The 15,599-nt window shown below is 34.0% G+C and overlaps 1 protein-coding gene across 2 annotated transcripts in view; it reads right to left on the bottom strand.

The window, feature by feature from the left end:
* TTC21B (tetratricopeptide repeat domain 21B) overlaps positions 1 to 15,599 on the bottom strand; it is a 108,376-nt gene that overhangs the window by 28,764 nt on the left and 64,013 nt on the right. For both annotated transcript variants that reach the window (XM_074215798.1, XM_074215799.1), the window contains exons 20-22: positions 13,819 to 14,007; positions 12,710 to 12,820; positions 7,785 to 7,866 (exon numbers count right to left, since the gene is read on the bottom strand). In XM_074215798.1, the coding sequence (XP_074071899.1) occupies positions 7,785 to 7,866; positions 12,710 to 12,820; positions 13,819 to 14,007 (382 nt within the window). The remainder of the gene's footprint in view (positions 1 to 7,784; positions 7,867 to 12,709; positions 12,821 to 13,818; positions 14,008 to 15,599) is intronic.

Raw genomic sequence — 15,599 nt, 5'->3', positions numbered from 1 at the left:
CCTACTATTATTACTATTTTATTTTATTTTGGGTCTTTTTTTTGTTTTTGGTTCTTGCAGGGAAGTGGGGTTCGGGTGGCTTGCAAGTCACATGGCTGGGTGATTGTTGGGTGTATGGGGCCAGATGTGGGCTTGGGTGCTCGTGGCTCCAGGGCTGATGCTCCGTCCATTGTGCCACCTGGCCATACCTACAATTATTACTATTATTTTTTTTAATTTTAATTTTTTTCTCTCCCCTTTACTTTATCGCTCAAACAAGTCTATATTTATTGGGGGGAGGGGGTATCTCATTTACTCTTAAACAAGAATATTTTATTAATGTAAAAAACCATTATTTGTACAAAATGAGAATAAATATTAAATTAATAAAAGACAAAAAAAAAAAAGAGATTTTGATCTATGCTTAATTTCTGCCAAACAGTTTTCTAGCTTTGCCAGAAATTGCCAAATCTTGAGTTATTACTCCAGAAGCTTGGATCTTTGGGTTTATCAATATCATTACAATGGTCATTTATTACTGATCTATGTCAGTGCCAGATTGACTCTTTGTGATCTCATTTGGGATTTTCTTGGTAAAGGATACTGAACTGGCTTGCCATTTCCTTCTCTAGTTCATTTTACTGATGAGGAACTGAATCAAACAGGGTTAGTTAAGTGACTTGCAGATTCGAACTCAGAAAGGTATGTCTTCCTAATTTCAGACTTGACACTATATCCACTACTCCACCTAGCTACCCTGTTTTAATGATTACCACTTTCTAATATGGTTTGGAATCTCAAACTGCTAGGCCACCTTTCTCTACAATTTTTTTTATCGATTCCCTTGATATTCTCGATCTTTTCTACTTACAGATGAATTTTGTTATAAATTCTTTCTAGTTCTGTTCTTTCGGTAGTTTGATTGATATAGCACTAATAATTTAGTCAACTTAGGTAAAATTGTCACATCTATTATACTGCCTCAAGACTATCAATGAGCAATTAATATTTTGACAATTGTATAGATCTGACTTGATTTGTGCAAAGTATTTCATAATGGTGTCTTATAATCCCTGGGTTTGTCTTCACAGTAAAATATTTTATATTGTCTGAAATTACTTTAAATGGAATTCCTCTTTCTATCTCTTGCTGATAGGATTTGGTGACAGTATATATATATATATCTATGCTGATGATTTATGTAGATTTATTTTGTATACTGAAACCTTGCTAAAGTTAATTGTTTCAGCTCTCTAGGTTTTTCTAAGACTACATCTCACTGTTTCATTCCTTTAGTTTCTTTTTTTGTTTTATACCTAGCATTTCTAGTTTAATATTGAATGACAGTCTTCATGCCTGATCCTACTGGGAAGGCTTGGAGTTTATCCCAAATACAGATAATACTTCCTTTTCATTTTAGATAGAGAACTTATTTTAGGGAAAGCTCTATTTATTCTATATTAAATTATTTTTAATAGTAATATATATTTTGTCAGACTTTTTCTGCATCTATTCAGAAAATCATATGATCTTTGTGATATATTGCTGTAATTACCAAGCTAGTATTATATTTAAAATTTTTGCATTAATATTAAGGAGATTGAACTAGAAGATCAAGGAGTAGTTTACCTGACAGATCTATGGAAAGGGAAGCAGTTTATGACCAAGGAAGTGATGGAGAACATCACTAAAAACAAATTAGATGATTTTGATTACATTAAATTAAAAAGCTTTTGCTTTCATTGGCATTTTTCTGTAACCATGATCAAAAGAAATGCAGTAAATTGGGAAACAATCTTTACAACTAGTATTTCTGACAAAGGACTCATTTCTAAAATCTATAAAGAACTGAGTCAAATTAAAAAAAAAAACCAAGCCCCAATTGACAAATGGTCAAAGATATGATATGCAATGGCAATTTACAAATGAGGAAATCAAAGCAATCCATAGTCATGTAAGGGGATAATAGACAGAGTATATGGCCATGAGGAGTTCATCCTGAGAGTCATTGATACCTGGGACAACAGGAATGTCCATACCAGAGTGCTCTGAACTCAGGAAGGAGCTCTGGCCCTTCTCTCTCTTTGTTCTCCTGCCTTTCATCCTTATCTTGTTGAATATTCTCAGGAAGGACCTTTTGTCCTTATCCCTCTGCCTTTCATCCTCATCTCTTTCAAGTGTCCCAGGAAGGAGTTCTGGTACTTATCTCTTTACCTTTCATCTTTATCTTGTTGAAGATTCCACATTTTTCCAGGATACAGACCTTTTGTGGCATGCCCATTATACTTTCACAGGCCTGGAGATGAGGAATGCTGATACAAGGGGACTAGGCTTATATATACTCTTATTTCAACTATGTGAGCAGAGATGTTAGCATATACCCGCAATAAACTCCTTGCTTATCTCTCACTGGCTGACTTTCATTATTGACATGTCCGGCGGAGCTCCCCAAAGAGTTGTGTGAATTAGACTGAGACCCGGCTGCCCAGAGTGGACCGCAACATAGTCATATGAAAAATTGCTCCAAATCATTACTTATTAGAGAAATGACAATGAAAACTTCTCTGAGGTACCACCTCACACCTCTCAGACTGGTCAATATGACCAGAAAGGACTATGATCAATATTGGAAGGGATGTGGGAAATCTGGGTCACTAATACAATGTTGGTGGAATTGTGAACTCATCCAAACTTTCTGGAGAGCAATTTGGAATTACGCCCAAAGGGTAACAAAATGTGCATACCCTTTGATCCAGCAATACTACTATACCCTGAAGAGATAACAAAAAAGGGTAAAAACATCACTTGTACAAAAATATTCATAGTAGCCCTGTTTGTGGTGGCAAAGAATTGGATATCAAGTAAGTGTCCTTCAATTGGGGAATGGCTTAACAAACTGTGGTATAAGTATGTCATGGAACACTACTGTTCTATTAGAAGCCAGGAAGGATGGGAATTAGGGAAGCCTGGAGGGATTTGCATGAACTGATGCTGAGGGAGATGAGCAGAACCAGAAAAACATTGTACATCCTAACAGCAACATGTGGGTGATGATCAACCTTGATGGACTTGCTCATTTCATCAGTGCAACAATCAGGGATAATTTGGGGCTGCCTGCAATGGAGAATACCATCTGTATCCAGAGAAAGAACTGTGGAGTTTGAACAAAGACCAAGGACCTTAATTTAGGGAAAAAAATCTGATATCTTATTATGTAATCTTGCTATCTCTTATACATTATTTTTCTTCCTTAAGGATATGATTTCTCTCTCATCACATTCAATTTAGATCAATGTATACCATGGAAACAATGTAAAGACTTGCAAATGACCTTCTGTGGGGGGGGGGAAGGGAAGCAAGATTAGGGGAAAAATTGTAAAACTCAAAATAAATAAAATCTTTAAATGGAAAAAAAAATATTAAGGAAATTGGTCTAAAGGTTTCACCATTTTTGCTCTCCTTGGTTTGGGTATCAAAATCATATTTGTGACATAAAAGGTACTGGGGAGGACCCCTTCTTTATCTGTTTTTTTCAAATAGTTTATAAAATATTGGGATTTATTGTTTCTTAAATGTTTGGTAGAATTCACTTGTAAATCCATCTGATTCCAGAGAGTTTTTCCTTAAAGATCTCATTGATTGCTTGTTCAATTTCTTTTTTCTAAATAGGGTTATTTAAGTAATCTATTTCTACTTTGGTTGACATCAGCAATTTATATTTTTGTAAATATCCATTTTACTTAGATTGTCAGCTCTATTGGTATATAATTAGGCAAAATGTTACTAATAATTACTTTAATCTCCACTGGTGGTTCATTCACCCTTTTTTGATATTTTCTTTTTTACTAGTCAAATCAACCAATGACTTACCTATTCCCTCTTCCCCAATAAAACCAGCACTGTTTTATTTATTAGTTCAAATTTTAAAACTTTTCAATTTTTTTGCTTTCTCCTTTGATTTTCAGGATTTCCAAGTGGAAAAAATTTTAATTTGTTCTTTTTCTATTTTTTCTTTTTTTGGTTTTTGCAAGGCAAATGGGGTTAAGTGGCTTGCCCAAGGCCACACAGCTAGGTCATTATTAAGTGTCTGTGGCTGGATTTGAACTCAGGTACTCCTGACTCCAGGACCAGGGCTCTATCTACTGCGCCACCTAGCAGCCCCTCTAGTTTTTTTAATTGCATGCCCAATCCATTAATTTGTTTTTTTTTTTCTTTTACACATTTACAGATTTAGATTTTTCCCTTAAGTACCTTTGCTTTAGGGGGCAGCTAGGTGGCACAGTGGATAGAACATTGGCCCTGCAGTCAGAAGTACCTGAGTTCAAATTCGTCCTCAGACACTTAATAATGACCTAGCTGTGTGGCCTTGGGCGAGCCACTTAACCCCATTACCTTGCAAAAACAACAACAACAACAACAAAAACAACTAAAAAAAAGTACAGCTTTGGCTGCATCCCACAAATTTTTAAATATTGTCTCATTGTGGTCATTTTCTATAATAAAATTTTTCCATGATTTTTTCTTTGACCCACTAATTCTTTAGGATTAGAGTATTTAGTTCCCAAATAATTTTAGTCTATGCTTCTATGGCCCTTTAATGTAATTTTTAATTTAGGTCATAGTCTTAAAAGTGTGCATTTAATATTTCTGCTTTTCTGTATTTGGTTTGGCAAGTTTTTCTGCCCTGAAACATGATCAACTTTTATGAAGTTGAGAAAAAGGTATTCTATTCAGCTTTCTTCAGGTCTATCACAAATAACTTTTCGAAGATTCTATTTATTTCCTTGACATCATATTTTATAGTTAGCCTTATCTACCTCTGAGTGGGGAAACTACTCCACAAGTATTTTTACTGCCTATTTCCTCCTGTAACTCATTTATATTTTCCCTTAAGAATTTCGATGCCATGCCATATGTATTGATTTTATTACATTATCTATGGTGCCTTTTTAGCTCTTATTCTTTTAATTAGTTCTATTTTTTATTTATATGATTTCTATTTCTTTTATATTTCTCTTAAATCTTTTATTTGAAAGTCAAAATTTTTGTTCAGCTCTGGTATTTTCATCAGGAATGCTGGAAAAATCCTCTATTTCATTAAATATGCCTGTTTTCCTTTGAAAGTTCATACTTGATTCTGTTGCATATTTGGCATATCTTGATTTGGGAATACTGGAATTTAGCTATAATATTTCTCAAAGTTTTCATTTTGGAACCTGTTTTGGGAGACCTGTGGATTCTTTTAATTTCAATTTTACCTTCTGGTTCTAGGATAATGGAGCAAATTTTCATAAGACAATTTCTTGAAATATGACCTCTTGACTCTTTTATCATAGTTTTTAGGTAATCCAATAATTCTTAATTTCTATACCAAGTCAGTTTTTTTGATTAAATATTTCACATTTTCTTCTATTTTTTTTTCATTCCTTACTGTTTCCTGATGTCTCATGAAGTCATAAACTTCCACTTGCCCAATTCTAGTATTTCCTTTGGAGGCCTTTTGTACCTCTTCTTCCATTTGGCTAATGTGTATGTGTGGTATTTTTTTGTGCCTGTTTTGTCCTTTCACTCATGTTTGAGCCTTCATGATCCTAGTTGGGATTTCCTTATAAAGGCACTAAAGGTACTTGTTATTTCCTTCTCCAGGTCCTCTTATAGAGGAGGAAACCAAGGCAAACAGGGTTAAATGACTTGCCCAGAGTCACATAGCTGGCAAATGTGTGAGGTCAGATTTTAGTTCAGGTTTTCCTGACTCCAGTCTCTGCTACTGAACTACTTAACCCTGTGCCTCTTTTACCAAGTTATTATCTTTTCATAGTTTTCTTCCTTTGCTTTCATTTCTTTACCTCATTTTCCTTCTGACACTCATGATTTTGAAAATTATCATTTATAACTTTCAGGAATTCTTAATCATTATATTTTCAAATTAACACTTTTTTTGAGGCTTCGCTTGAAGCTATTTTGTTCTAATTGTCTTCTGAATTTGTGGCTTGACCTTCTTTGCCACCATAAGACTTTTTGATGTTTTATTTTTTCACTTGTTTTCCACTTCATTTCTTGACTTGGAACTTTAAGTTAAAAATTGGATTCTGTTCCTAGATTTGGGTTATTGTTACCATTCAGCTTTTTCACAATGTTGCCTTGAGAGCTAATTCTGTGAGTTTCCAAGGTGGGGTAATCTAGAGAGATCACTGTATTCCTGATTTATATTCTGTTCCTTATCCTGGAAGGGCCCTTGATACCCTGGAATTATACTGTTCCTTAGGATCCCTGATCCTTTGGGACTGAAAGTGATATTATTCCTCAGTGTCACTGATGCCTTGTGACCAAAAGTGATAAAGCCCTTAAGGGCTTTCACTCTTTCTTCACCTTTGAACTAAGGACCCAGAGGTGGGTACGGGCAATAGAGTTGCCAAACAATATCTGGTCCTGCATACAGGACTAGACATGGGTCCTCTATAATCTCTGATTAGTTCCCAGATCCCTTTACCATCTCTGCCTTGAGAGCTCCTAAAGCTGCTGCTGCTTTAGTCATCACCATTTATTCCCACCACAAGTGTTTCAATCATTTGGGCTCCGTTTAAATTTCATCCTGTGTCACAGATCTCTCTTTCTGACTTCCAAAGTTGTCGTGGGTTAGAATGTCTCACTCTGACTTTTTGTTGGCTTGGCCACTCTAGTATTTAATTTGAACTGTTACTTAACTGAATGAGGGGAACATTGGGAGAGCTCAGCTGGGTGTTTTTTCTTCTCCACTATTTTGGCATTATCCCAGAAGTCCTCTCATTGATGATTTTTTGAATAGTGCAGAGAATACAAGATTTTGTTTATATGTTAAGTTAATATAAGACCCTTTGACAGTAGTCAACAGAGGTATAACATTGTTCAAAGAGTGGTTGAAGTGTTAGTAACAAGTCAGAGGTTTGCCAAAGGTGATTGCCAGGGTCACAGAAAAAACCTTGCTTAAAGTCCAAATGGAAAAAGGATTACTCAGGAGTAGATTTGTCTCCAGATGTTCCTGTTTTTACATGACACTAACCTTATTAAACGAAGCCCCAGAATATATTGAGAGTTTGGATCAAAGAATTCTATTCACATATAAAGCAAAATAACCTAGTAATCCATATAGGAAATCTCAAGATGATGAATTAGATGGGCAGGTTTCAGTACACATACCTTGGATGAATATTGACAAATGGACAATCATGAGGATCCATAAAAGAGTAAGAAGAGGTAAGTAGGATATAGGGCATTTGAGAGACTGCTCAAAAGTTTTCAATCATCCTGAGCTACTTCTAATGCCTTCTTGATCAGGGTTGAAAAGCCCAGATTTTCAATAAAGTGTCAATATTCTCATGTGATCTTATGTGGTTATAAATCATGTAATGTCATTATCTCTAGTAAAGTGTATAAATGAAATGCCTCCAGAAATGATAACAGATTCAAGTTTAAGTAAAAAGTAATGCTAATGGCATAAATTGTTGTCTAAATACTCAAATGAATTTTCATTTGAGTGAATGGCAACATTTTTACTTCTTCGAGTTATCTATATATCAAGAAAGGCTAACTGCACTGGTTTATAATATCTCAGGATCACATATCACTTAAGTGAAGTCATAGGGAACTTGGAACCAAAAGGCTTAATGAACTTACCTTCAATCACAAATCCTTTTCAATGCCAGAAATTTCACAAACATGAATGTTAAGCATTATTTTAACAGCATTCCAAAAAATTATGATAAACTATTCATGTCTAACATCTCCTAGAATACTTAATATTATTTTCACACTTTGGAAGTACATACCTGGTTTGCGTTCTAAAAGCTGTTGGAAATGAAATATTGCTTTTTCATAGTCCTGTTTTCTGAACATGAGATCAGCCATCATCTATAAAGGTAAATATTAGCTGTTTTAAAAATACTGTCACATATTCAAAAGTTTTTGATAAAAACCTTAAAAGAATTAAAAAATCCTCATAAGGCTATCTTTTTTTGTTTATATTTTTAAAAGAGAGTTTAAAAGGATTTTTTTTATAAACCTCAAATATTGTCCCCCTTACAATGGAGCCCTAATTCTAGAATCATTCACAGACTCAACAACTGTTATCAATCTCCCCTGAGGAAAGTGAGACTCATCTGTGTAAGAAAGAAGAATGCTTTTTGACTGTTTATTTGCTCTTTGTTTAAGTCCTTTGTGATATGTTTTTTTCTGAAGTAAAATAAAACCTGCTCAGCATTCAATGCACTGTTAGTTGGAGTATTTATTTTCATGAGAGCTGAAAGCTTTTTTACTTTTTTTTCAGCAAAGATCTAGACATGAGCTATATTATGATGTTCCCAGAGGAAGCCTTGGGTGATATAAGCCAAAGAGAAAATTTTGTGAGAATCCTTACCTTCTCTATCTTGAAACCCCTGCCATAACTGAATCCAGTCCCTGTAAACCCAGACATTAGGTTTGGGCTACAGATTTTATCTATTATGTCTATCATGTCATCTGTAGCTTTTTTTTGCATGAATTTCCACAAAACCCTTACCTTCTGTCCAAACTCCAAAGAACATAAATAAAAACACATCTTTTCAAAACATGTATCAATCCAAAAAGAACCTAAGCAAAAATATGATGCTGGATGAAAACTTTTGATATCTGAACAAGTTCTTAATTTTAGTCTAAGAATCCCTTTGGGCAAAAAGAGATTTAGTGCTGAAAAAGACAAGACTTGAACTTCACCATTATGTGTTCTGAAATAACCACCAGAAGACCCTCATCTATAATACAGCAATGAAGACAAAAAAAGTCTGAATGAGGGAATACTGCAGATCAAATACTCTGGTGAATAAGCAACATATTCTGTCATTACTATATATGAATAATCTTTAAACCAAGCAATATAAGCAGATCCCGAGCATCAGGTTTTAGACACGAGTTCCTGGTCAAATAGATGGGGTTTTTTTTTTTGTTCAACACAATCAATTGAGAATTTATTTTGTTAAGCTATAGAAATTATGCATGCATCTCAAGTCCAAACTCCTTAATTAAATACTATGAAGAAATGAAATAATTAATGAGTGATGGCATTAATAACATCTGCTATGTGCTGTACACTCTGCTAAATACTTTCTAAATGTTATCTCATTTGATCCTCACAACCACTCTGGGAAGGAGTGCTATGAGAAAACTAAGGCAAATCAAAATAAAGTGATCTCCCCATGGGCACGTAGCTAGTTAGTATCTGAGGACAGGTTTGAATTCTACCCTGGTGTTCTATACACTGGCCAACCTACCTACCTTAAAGTACATTTTTTTATTCCATAACATTTGAAATGTCAACAAATATTGCTTTTTTATCAAATTTAGTGCTAATATTACATCATTTATAGTTGTATTTATAGTTACAGTATTTACAGTCTTCAAAGAATATACAGTATTTATGGTCTTCAAAGCACAAACAACAGTTTGATTTTTTCAATTAATCTTAAGAAATTAACTAATAGTATAAATTCAAGTTTTGATTATTACTCACCCATGATGCATTTTTCTGATTAACTTTAAGAATAAGTCATAAATCTTTGCAATGTGGCTAACAACTTCCAGTACTACAGACTGCAATCATGTTCAAGTCCTTCTGATAAATCTTTCTTAGGGAACCCAATGTCCTGGAGATCTACATTTTCACAAACATGTGGGCCAGCTGTCATCCCTGTTTGCTTTTACTGGTCAGACCTCTGTCTTTGATGATATCCTTTACAGAATGTCTATACAATTCTTTTAGCAATACACTGAGACTCAATTATGTCCATCTTTTTTTTTTTTTTTTGGCAAGGCAATGGGGTTAAGTGACTTGCTGAAGGTCACACAGCTAGGTAATTACTAAGTTTCTGAAGTTGGATCTGAATTCAGGTCCTCCTGACTCCAGGGCCGATGCTCCATCCACTGCGCCACCTAGCTGCCCCAATTATATCCATCTTTACAATGCCCTTTGGCTGACCTGTGACTTTCATTCTGTAGAAACTGACTCATAGTCAATTTTTTTTTTTGTTTTTGCAAGACAATGGGGTTAAGTGGCTTGCCACACAACTAGGCAATTATTAAGTGTCTGAGGCCGGATTTGAACTCAGGTACTCCTGATTTCAAGGCCAGTGCTCTATCCACTGTGCCACCTAGCCACCCCCTCATAGTCAATCTTTAGCAACAAATGAATACTATGTTTAAAAGATGAGTTTTTTGTTTCAGAGAGGGATTAGAATCTTTAAAAGCATTATGCAATTTCTCAAATGTCATCCCAGCCACTGTCTTCCTATTCCATTCCATTCTGTAGCCAGTTCATTGTCCAACCTAGAGATATCTCTCTCTCTCTCTCTATCTATCTATCTATCTATCTATCTATCTATGTTGATAAACTAACTCAGTTTAAATGTCCAGTTAAATGCAAATGAAAGTCTGGATAACTGACATCTTTTCATCTGCTTATTTTTTTCTGTAGTGAAACCAGTCTTTTCTGGATGAATTAGATTAATTTACATCCTTTGAAGTAAGATGGCTATAACAACAGATGAATGGAATACTGTATATAACATTCATCTAGATTTTAATAAAGCATAATATTTGTGTGGAAAAGGGAAAGATGACTTAAGACCATATAGCCTTATGGATTTTGAATTGTTAGAATGCCTAGGCCCAGAGAAAGTAAAAGATGTGATGCCAACTTGGAAAGAGGTCTCCAGAGAAGTATCCTACAGATTGGTGTTTGGTTTTGGGTAGTTTAAGATTTTTTTTTAGTTTTTTTTTTTTTGCAAGGCAAACCGGGTTAAGTGGCTTGCCCAAGGCCACACATCTAGGTAATTATTAAGTGTCTGAGACCGGATTTGAACCCAGGTACTCCTGACTCCAAGGCCAGTGCTTTATCCACTACACCACCTAACTGCTCCCTAGTTTAAGATTTCTAACAATGACTGGGATAAATATAGGGTTGATAAGACTATTCAATTTACAGATGAAGAAAGCTGGAAGTGATAGCTAAAACAATGTAGAGCAGTTGGGATTCAAACAAACCTTTACAGAATGTGTAACTGAACAAAAAAAGACAAAATTTAGTAGGGATAAATGTAAAAGTCTCATTCTTGGGAATATACATATTAATCTCACAAATGCAAAATGAGAGAGGTCTGGCAAGACAAATAATGCATCTAAAAAATATGTGGAGCTTATAGTGTTATTTTAACTCAATATAAGTCAACACAGTAATATGAAAGTTAAAGCAATCTTAGTCTAATTAAGGGAGCCATAGTTTCCAAAGATAAGAAGGTTAACAGTCCTTTTGTATCATGTCCTTGGGAATGTCTAGAGCAGGTGTGTCCAACTCATGACCCACAAGCCACATGCAGTCCTCAAAACCCATTGCTAAAAGGGGATGTAAATGTTGTGGACACCTTTGAGCTCTTTTGGGCCATATCATCCAACAAAAACTTGTCAAGGGTTGCATAAAGAATGATATTTATTTAAAACTACAATATAACACATATTATCAATGAGTATAATAATAATAATAAAATGTAATAATTCTGCCTGAATAGGCTTTGACAGCTGTGTTAGGCCTGCAGGCCAGGGGTTGGACACTCCTGCTCCAGAGAATTATGTTCAGGTCCATATTTTAGAAAGCACCTTCCAGAATTTCCAGAAGCCCGCAGTAAGGCATATAACATCTTTGGTTTATGGTTATAAGAAGATTAATTGAAGGAACAAGAAAAGTTTTGCCTGGAGAAGAGAGGACTTAGCATTCTTCAAGTATTTAAAAAGCTGTCACTTAGAAAAAGCTTCTTGACCTAAGAGGACAGATCTGGGAACAATGGAAGCCATAGGCTTGATATAAAAACTTCTTAATAATTAGAGATAAAAGTGGAATGAATGGCCTTGAGAGAAATTTCTTCTTCACTGGAGGTCTTTCAAGCAAAGGCTGAATGATTACTTATTATATTGTAGGAAAAAATGTGTTAAACATGAGAACCACAACACTCCTGAGTGGAATTTGAACTAAATTAAAATCAAACATTTAACAAAAAATATGATAGAATATAGATAATGTTTATATGTGCTTTTCATCATCCTTCTACATACTTAAGTGGCCCCTATTTCTATCTGAATTTGACACCAGTATGGCTTAGATTGAATGGCAATTCTAGCTCTGATCTGCTTCAAAATTTCCTTTTATTTTTTGTCAGTTCCTCTAATAGCACATACAGTGGTTAGTGATTAACATTTAAGTATTAACATTTAAGTGATTATTTACAAGTCGTCTAAAACGGTTTTCTACCACTCTGCCACTTTGCACAAATGGAAGGAGGCCTCACAGAACTGAGAGCCAATTTATATTTTTCTTTGTTTAAATTGCCATTGCTGAAAACTGCATAATTAAGTAGCAAATATACTGATAATTAATCTCTCCATAATTAGTTAGGCTAATACTAGGAAAGCAGCCTTAATGTACAGCCAAAACCAAGTCTTTCCCAAATCAGTGATCTAATAGAGCTGATGATCTTTGGGCATATGGTTTGTGAACTCATGGTCATCTACATCACAATGACCCAATGAAGTAGAAAATTAATCACAACATAAAGATTTTCTGAAAGTTACCTGAAATATATTATTATTTTGGCACCTTCTCTTTAGAAGGTACAAAGCAAAACAAATACCTATGTTTGTTGTAGTTGAGGCTCTTAAAGCAAAATTCACTAACCATGGTAGCAGCTTCATTGTCTTGATCATTCTTGAGTAAGAGTGCACAGTGACGCTGACAAGCATCAGGGTCACCTTGTGCCAGGTACAAACGTGCAAGTTCCAACATTGCCTATATAAAAAAAAAAGTTAATTAAAATATCAGAGAAATATTTACCAAAATTAAAATTTTTGAGTAACCAAAAAATAACTGAGTTAAAAAATATAGTTAGATCCTAAATATAATATGTTGGTAGTAGAAAAACAACAGATGCTTTCCATGTATTTTTTGGTAATACTTCTGGGATTTTAAAAAATCAGCAGTTTTAACTTATATGAAGGCAATGTGATATAGTAGAAAATCAGAAGAGCTGGAGAATAGCTCAAACCCTTTTATTACCACTTCTAACTAGCTGTGTGACTTTGGGCACCTTTTCTTTTCTTGTAAAACAAATAGGCTAGATTAGATAAATTTTTAAGGTTTCTTTTATTCCCCAATATCAACAAACTGGTTACAGGGAAAAGAATTTTTTTTTCATTAATGCTAAAGAATACTCACTTCTAGAAGCAAAATTAGTTTCAAAATTTTCAAATACGAGTTTTTACTTTCAGAATACCTATGTATTTTTGTAGATATAGAAATTTTACCTATGTAGCCATTATGCTTTTTTAGTTTAATAATATATTAAGGGGATCTTAAGCATAATCAAATTTCAGCTAGCAGAAGCAGGAAAAAAGAATTAAGCTTGCCCATATATTTTTATTCTAAATCTGCAAAATACTTTCCAACTCAATTTCATTAATCATGCCTTAATCACAAAATTCATACATCTGGTCTGAAACGGTCTAAAACTGATTACTGAAACACATGATGAAGAACATTTGAAAACAATGACTTAAGAGATATATTTATATACATGGAATTTTCATCATCATAGTTTCATTCGCAAAACATTTCTATTCTAAGGCATGATACTAATTGCTTTCATTATGAATTTATTTCATAACAAAATTTCTTTAATTTTCTTTTAAAATTTATGTTAGATTTCCTCAAGGTAGAATTCAATATTCTGAGAAATTTGTTAATATTTGGTATCAAAGGTACTATGAAAAATTTATACGAGAATTAACCTTGCTATCTGTTTCACAATAAACAAGAGCCTCTTTGTAAAATTTAATTGATTTCTCATAGTCTCGCTGAGTAGCAGAATGTTTTGCAATCTCTGCACAAATTTCAGCTGCTAATTGTTTCTGTGTGGGAACTGCATCCGGCTGCTCCATCTGAACACGTTTTAGTACTCGGGCTTGTAATTCTCGAGCCTGAAAGCAATGGATAATGACATGAGGAAGAGGGAAAAGAAAAGAAAAAAAGTGCAATCTAAATAATTTATAGATAACACATAACATTTTATTTCCCCACATTATTGTCCTAGTCGTTTGTTTGCAAACAAAACCTTTCCTATATCTCATCTTGCATTCACAATTCATTTAATGTCCCATGAAAACTTTTGCAAGTGAGACAACCTGTGTTTTCTTTCCGAGTATATGGAAAGGAAAAAAGTCCTCTTTTGAGTGACATGAACAATAAATAGCATTCATACAGTAGTTAGTTTGCAAATCACTACATATATTATTTCAGTTGATTCTCAGTTGTATATATCTTTCCGCAAACCCTCCAACAACGAATTTTCCATTTTTTGTAATCTTGGTCACTCTGCTGGTCTAATGAAAAAAAAAATTTCAGAATTGTTTTGATTTGCATTTTTCTTATTAGTGGTTTGGAATAGACTTTTGGATAGCTGTTTATTATTTACAGTTCTTTGTTCCTATCCCATGACCATTTATCTATTAGGGAATGATCTAGTTTTAAATATGCTGTTCTTCCATAAATATCTTTATATGGGCAAGCCACTTAACCCCATTTGCCTTGCAAAAACCTAAAAAAAAAAGCAAAAAACAAAAAAAATATCTTTATAATCAGTACTGAATCAGAGACATTTGATTCAATTATTTTCCACTGACAGCTTTCCTTCTTACATTAGTTATATTCATTATGTCATTGAAAAAGTTTTTCAATTTTTTGTAGTAAAAAATATTCTATATTTTGTAATAGTCATGATTCTATAATTTTCTTAGATTTTTGCAAGGCAATGGGGTTAAGTGGCTTGCCCAAGACCACACAGCTAGGTAATTATTAAATGTCTGAAGCCAGATATGAACTCAGGTACTCTAGGGTTGGTGCTCTATCCACTGTGCAACCTAGCCACCCCATGATTCTATAATTTGTAATAGTAATATTTGATCCATTACTCTTGCCCTGGATAAAGCTGTGTAAAATACCTTGTCCAGTTTGTATTTATTTGTTCTATTTCTTATATCATCCTAAGTATCTCTTCCACCACCCCTCCCAAAGCCATAGTATTTTATTAGAGACTTATGATTCTAAGGTTGTCTCAATGCATCATGTCTAAGATCTGCATTTTTGCTTACATTCTAATCATATTTTCTTTTAATGTCATTTTGCTTCTTTTCTTCGAGTTTGTTCTTCATTTTTGTAGATTTGCATTCCCAGTCTATTTTTTCTTTTTCTTTAATGAGACTTGCCTTTGCACATTCTAGTTTTTCTATTCTGTATTTTCTATCCAGTATTTCTATTGCAGAATTTTTTTGCTTAGACTATACACTGTTTTTGTAATTCTCATTTCTCTTTTTAACCTCTCATATTGCTATTTCATATTCTTGTCACATTCCACAGGATCCTCTGTTTTATTAAGTGTTGGATCATTTTATTTTGCTACATTAATTCATAGATGCTGGACTAATTTATTAGATCAGATTTCTTTCTGCTATTAATAATTTTCCTGTTGATTTATCTGTTCAAGGTCTTTTGAGATTTCCTCTTCCTAAGATCT

The sequence above is a fragment of the Macrotis lagotis genome, chromosome 1, assembly GCF_037893015.1.
Source record: "Macrotis lagotis isolate mMagLag1 chromosome 1, bilby.v1.9.chrom.fasta, whole genome shotgun sequence".
Lineage (NCBI taxonomy): Eukaryota > Metazoa > Chordata > Mammalia > Peramelemorphia > Peramelidae > Macrotis > Macrotis lagotis.
Note: the sequence above shows the minus strand (reverse complement) of the source record. Positions and strands in the feature narration are given on the sequence as shown.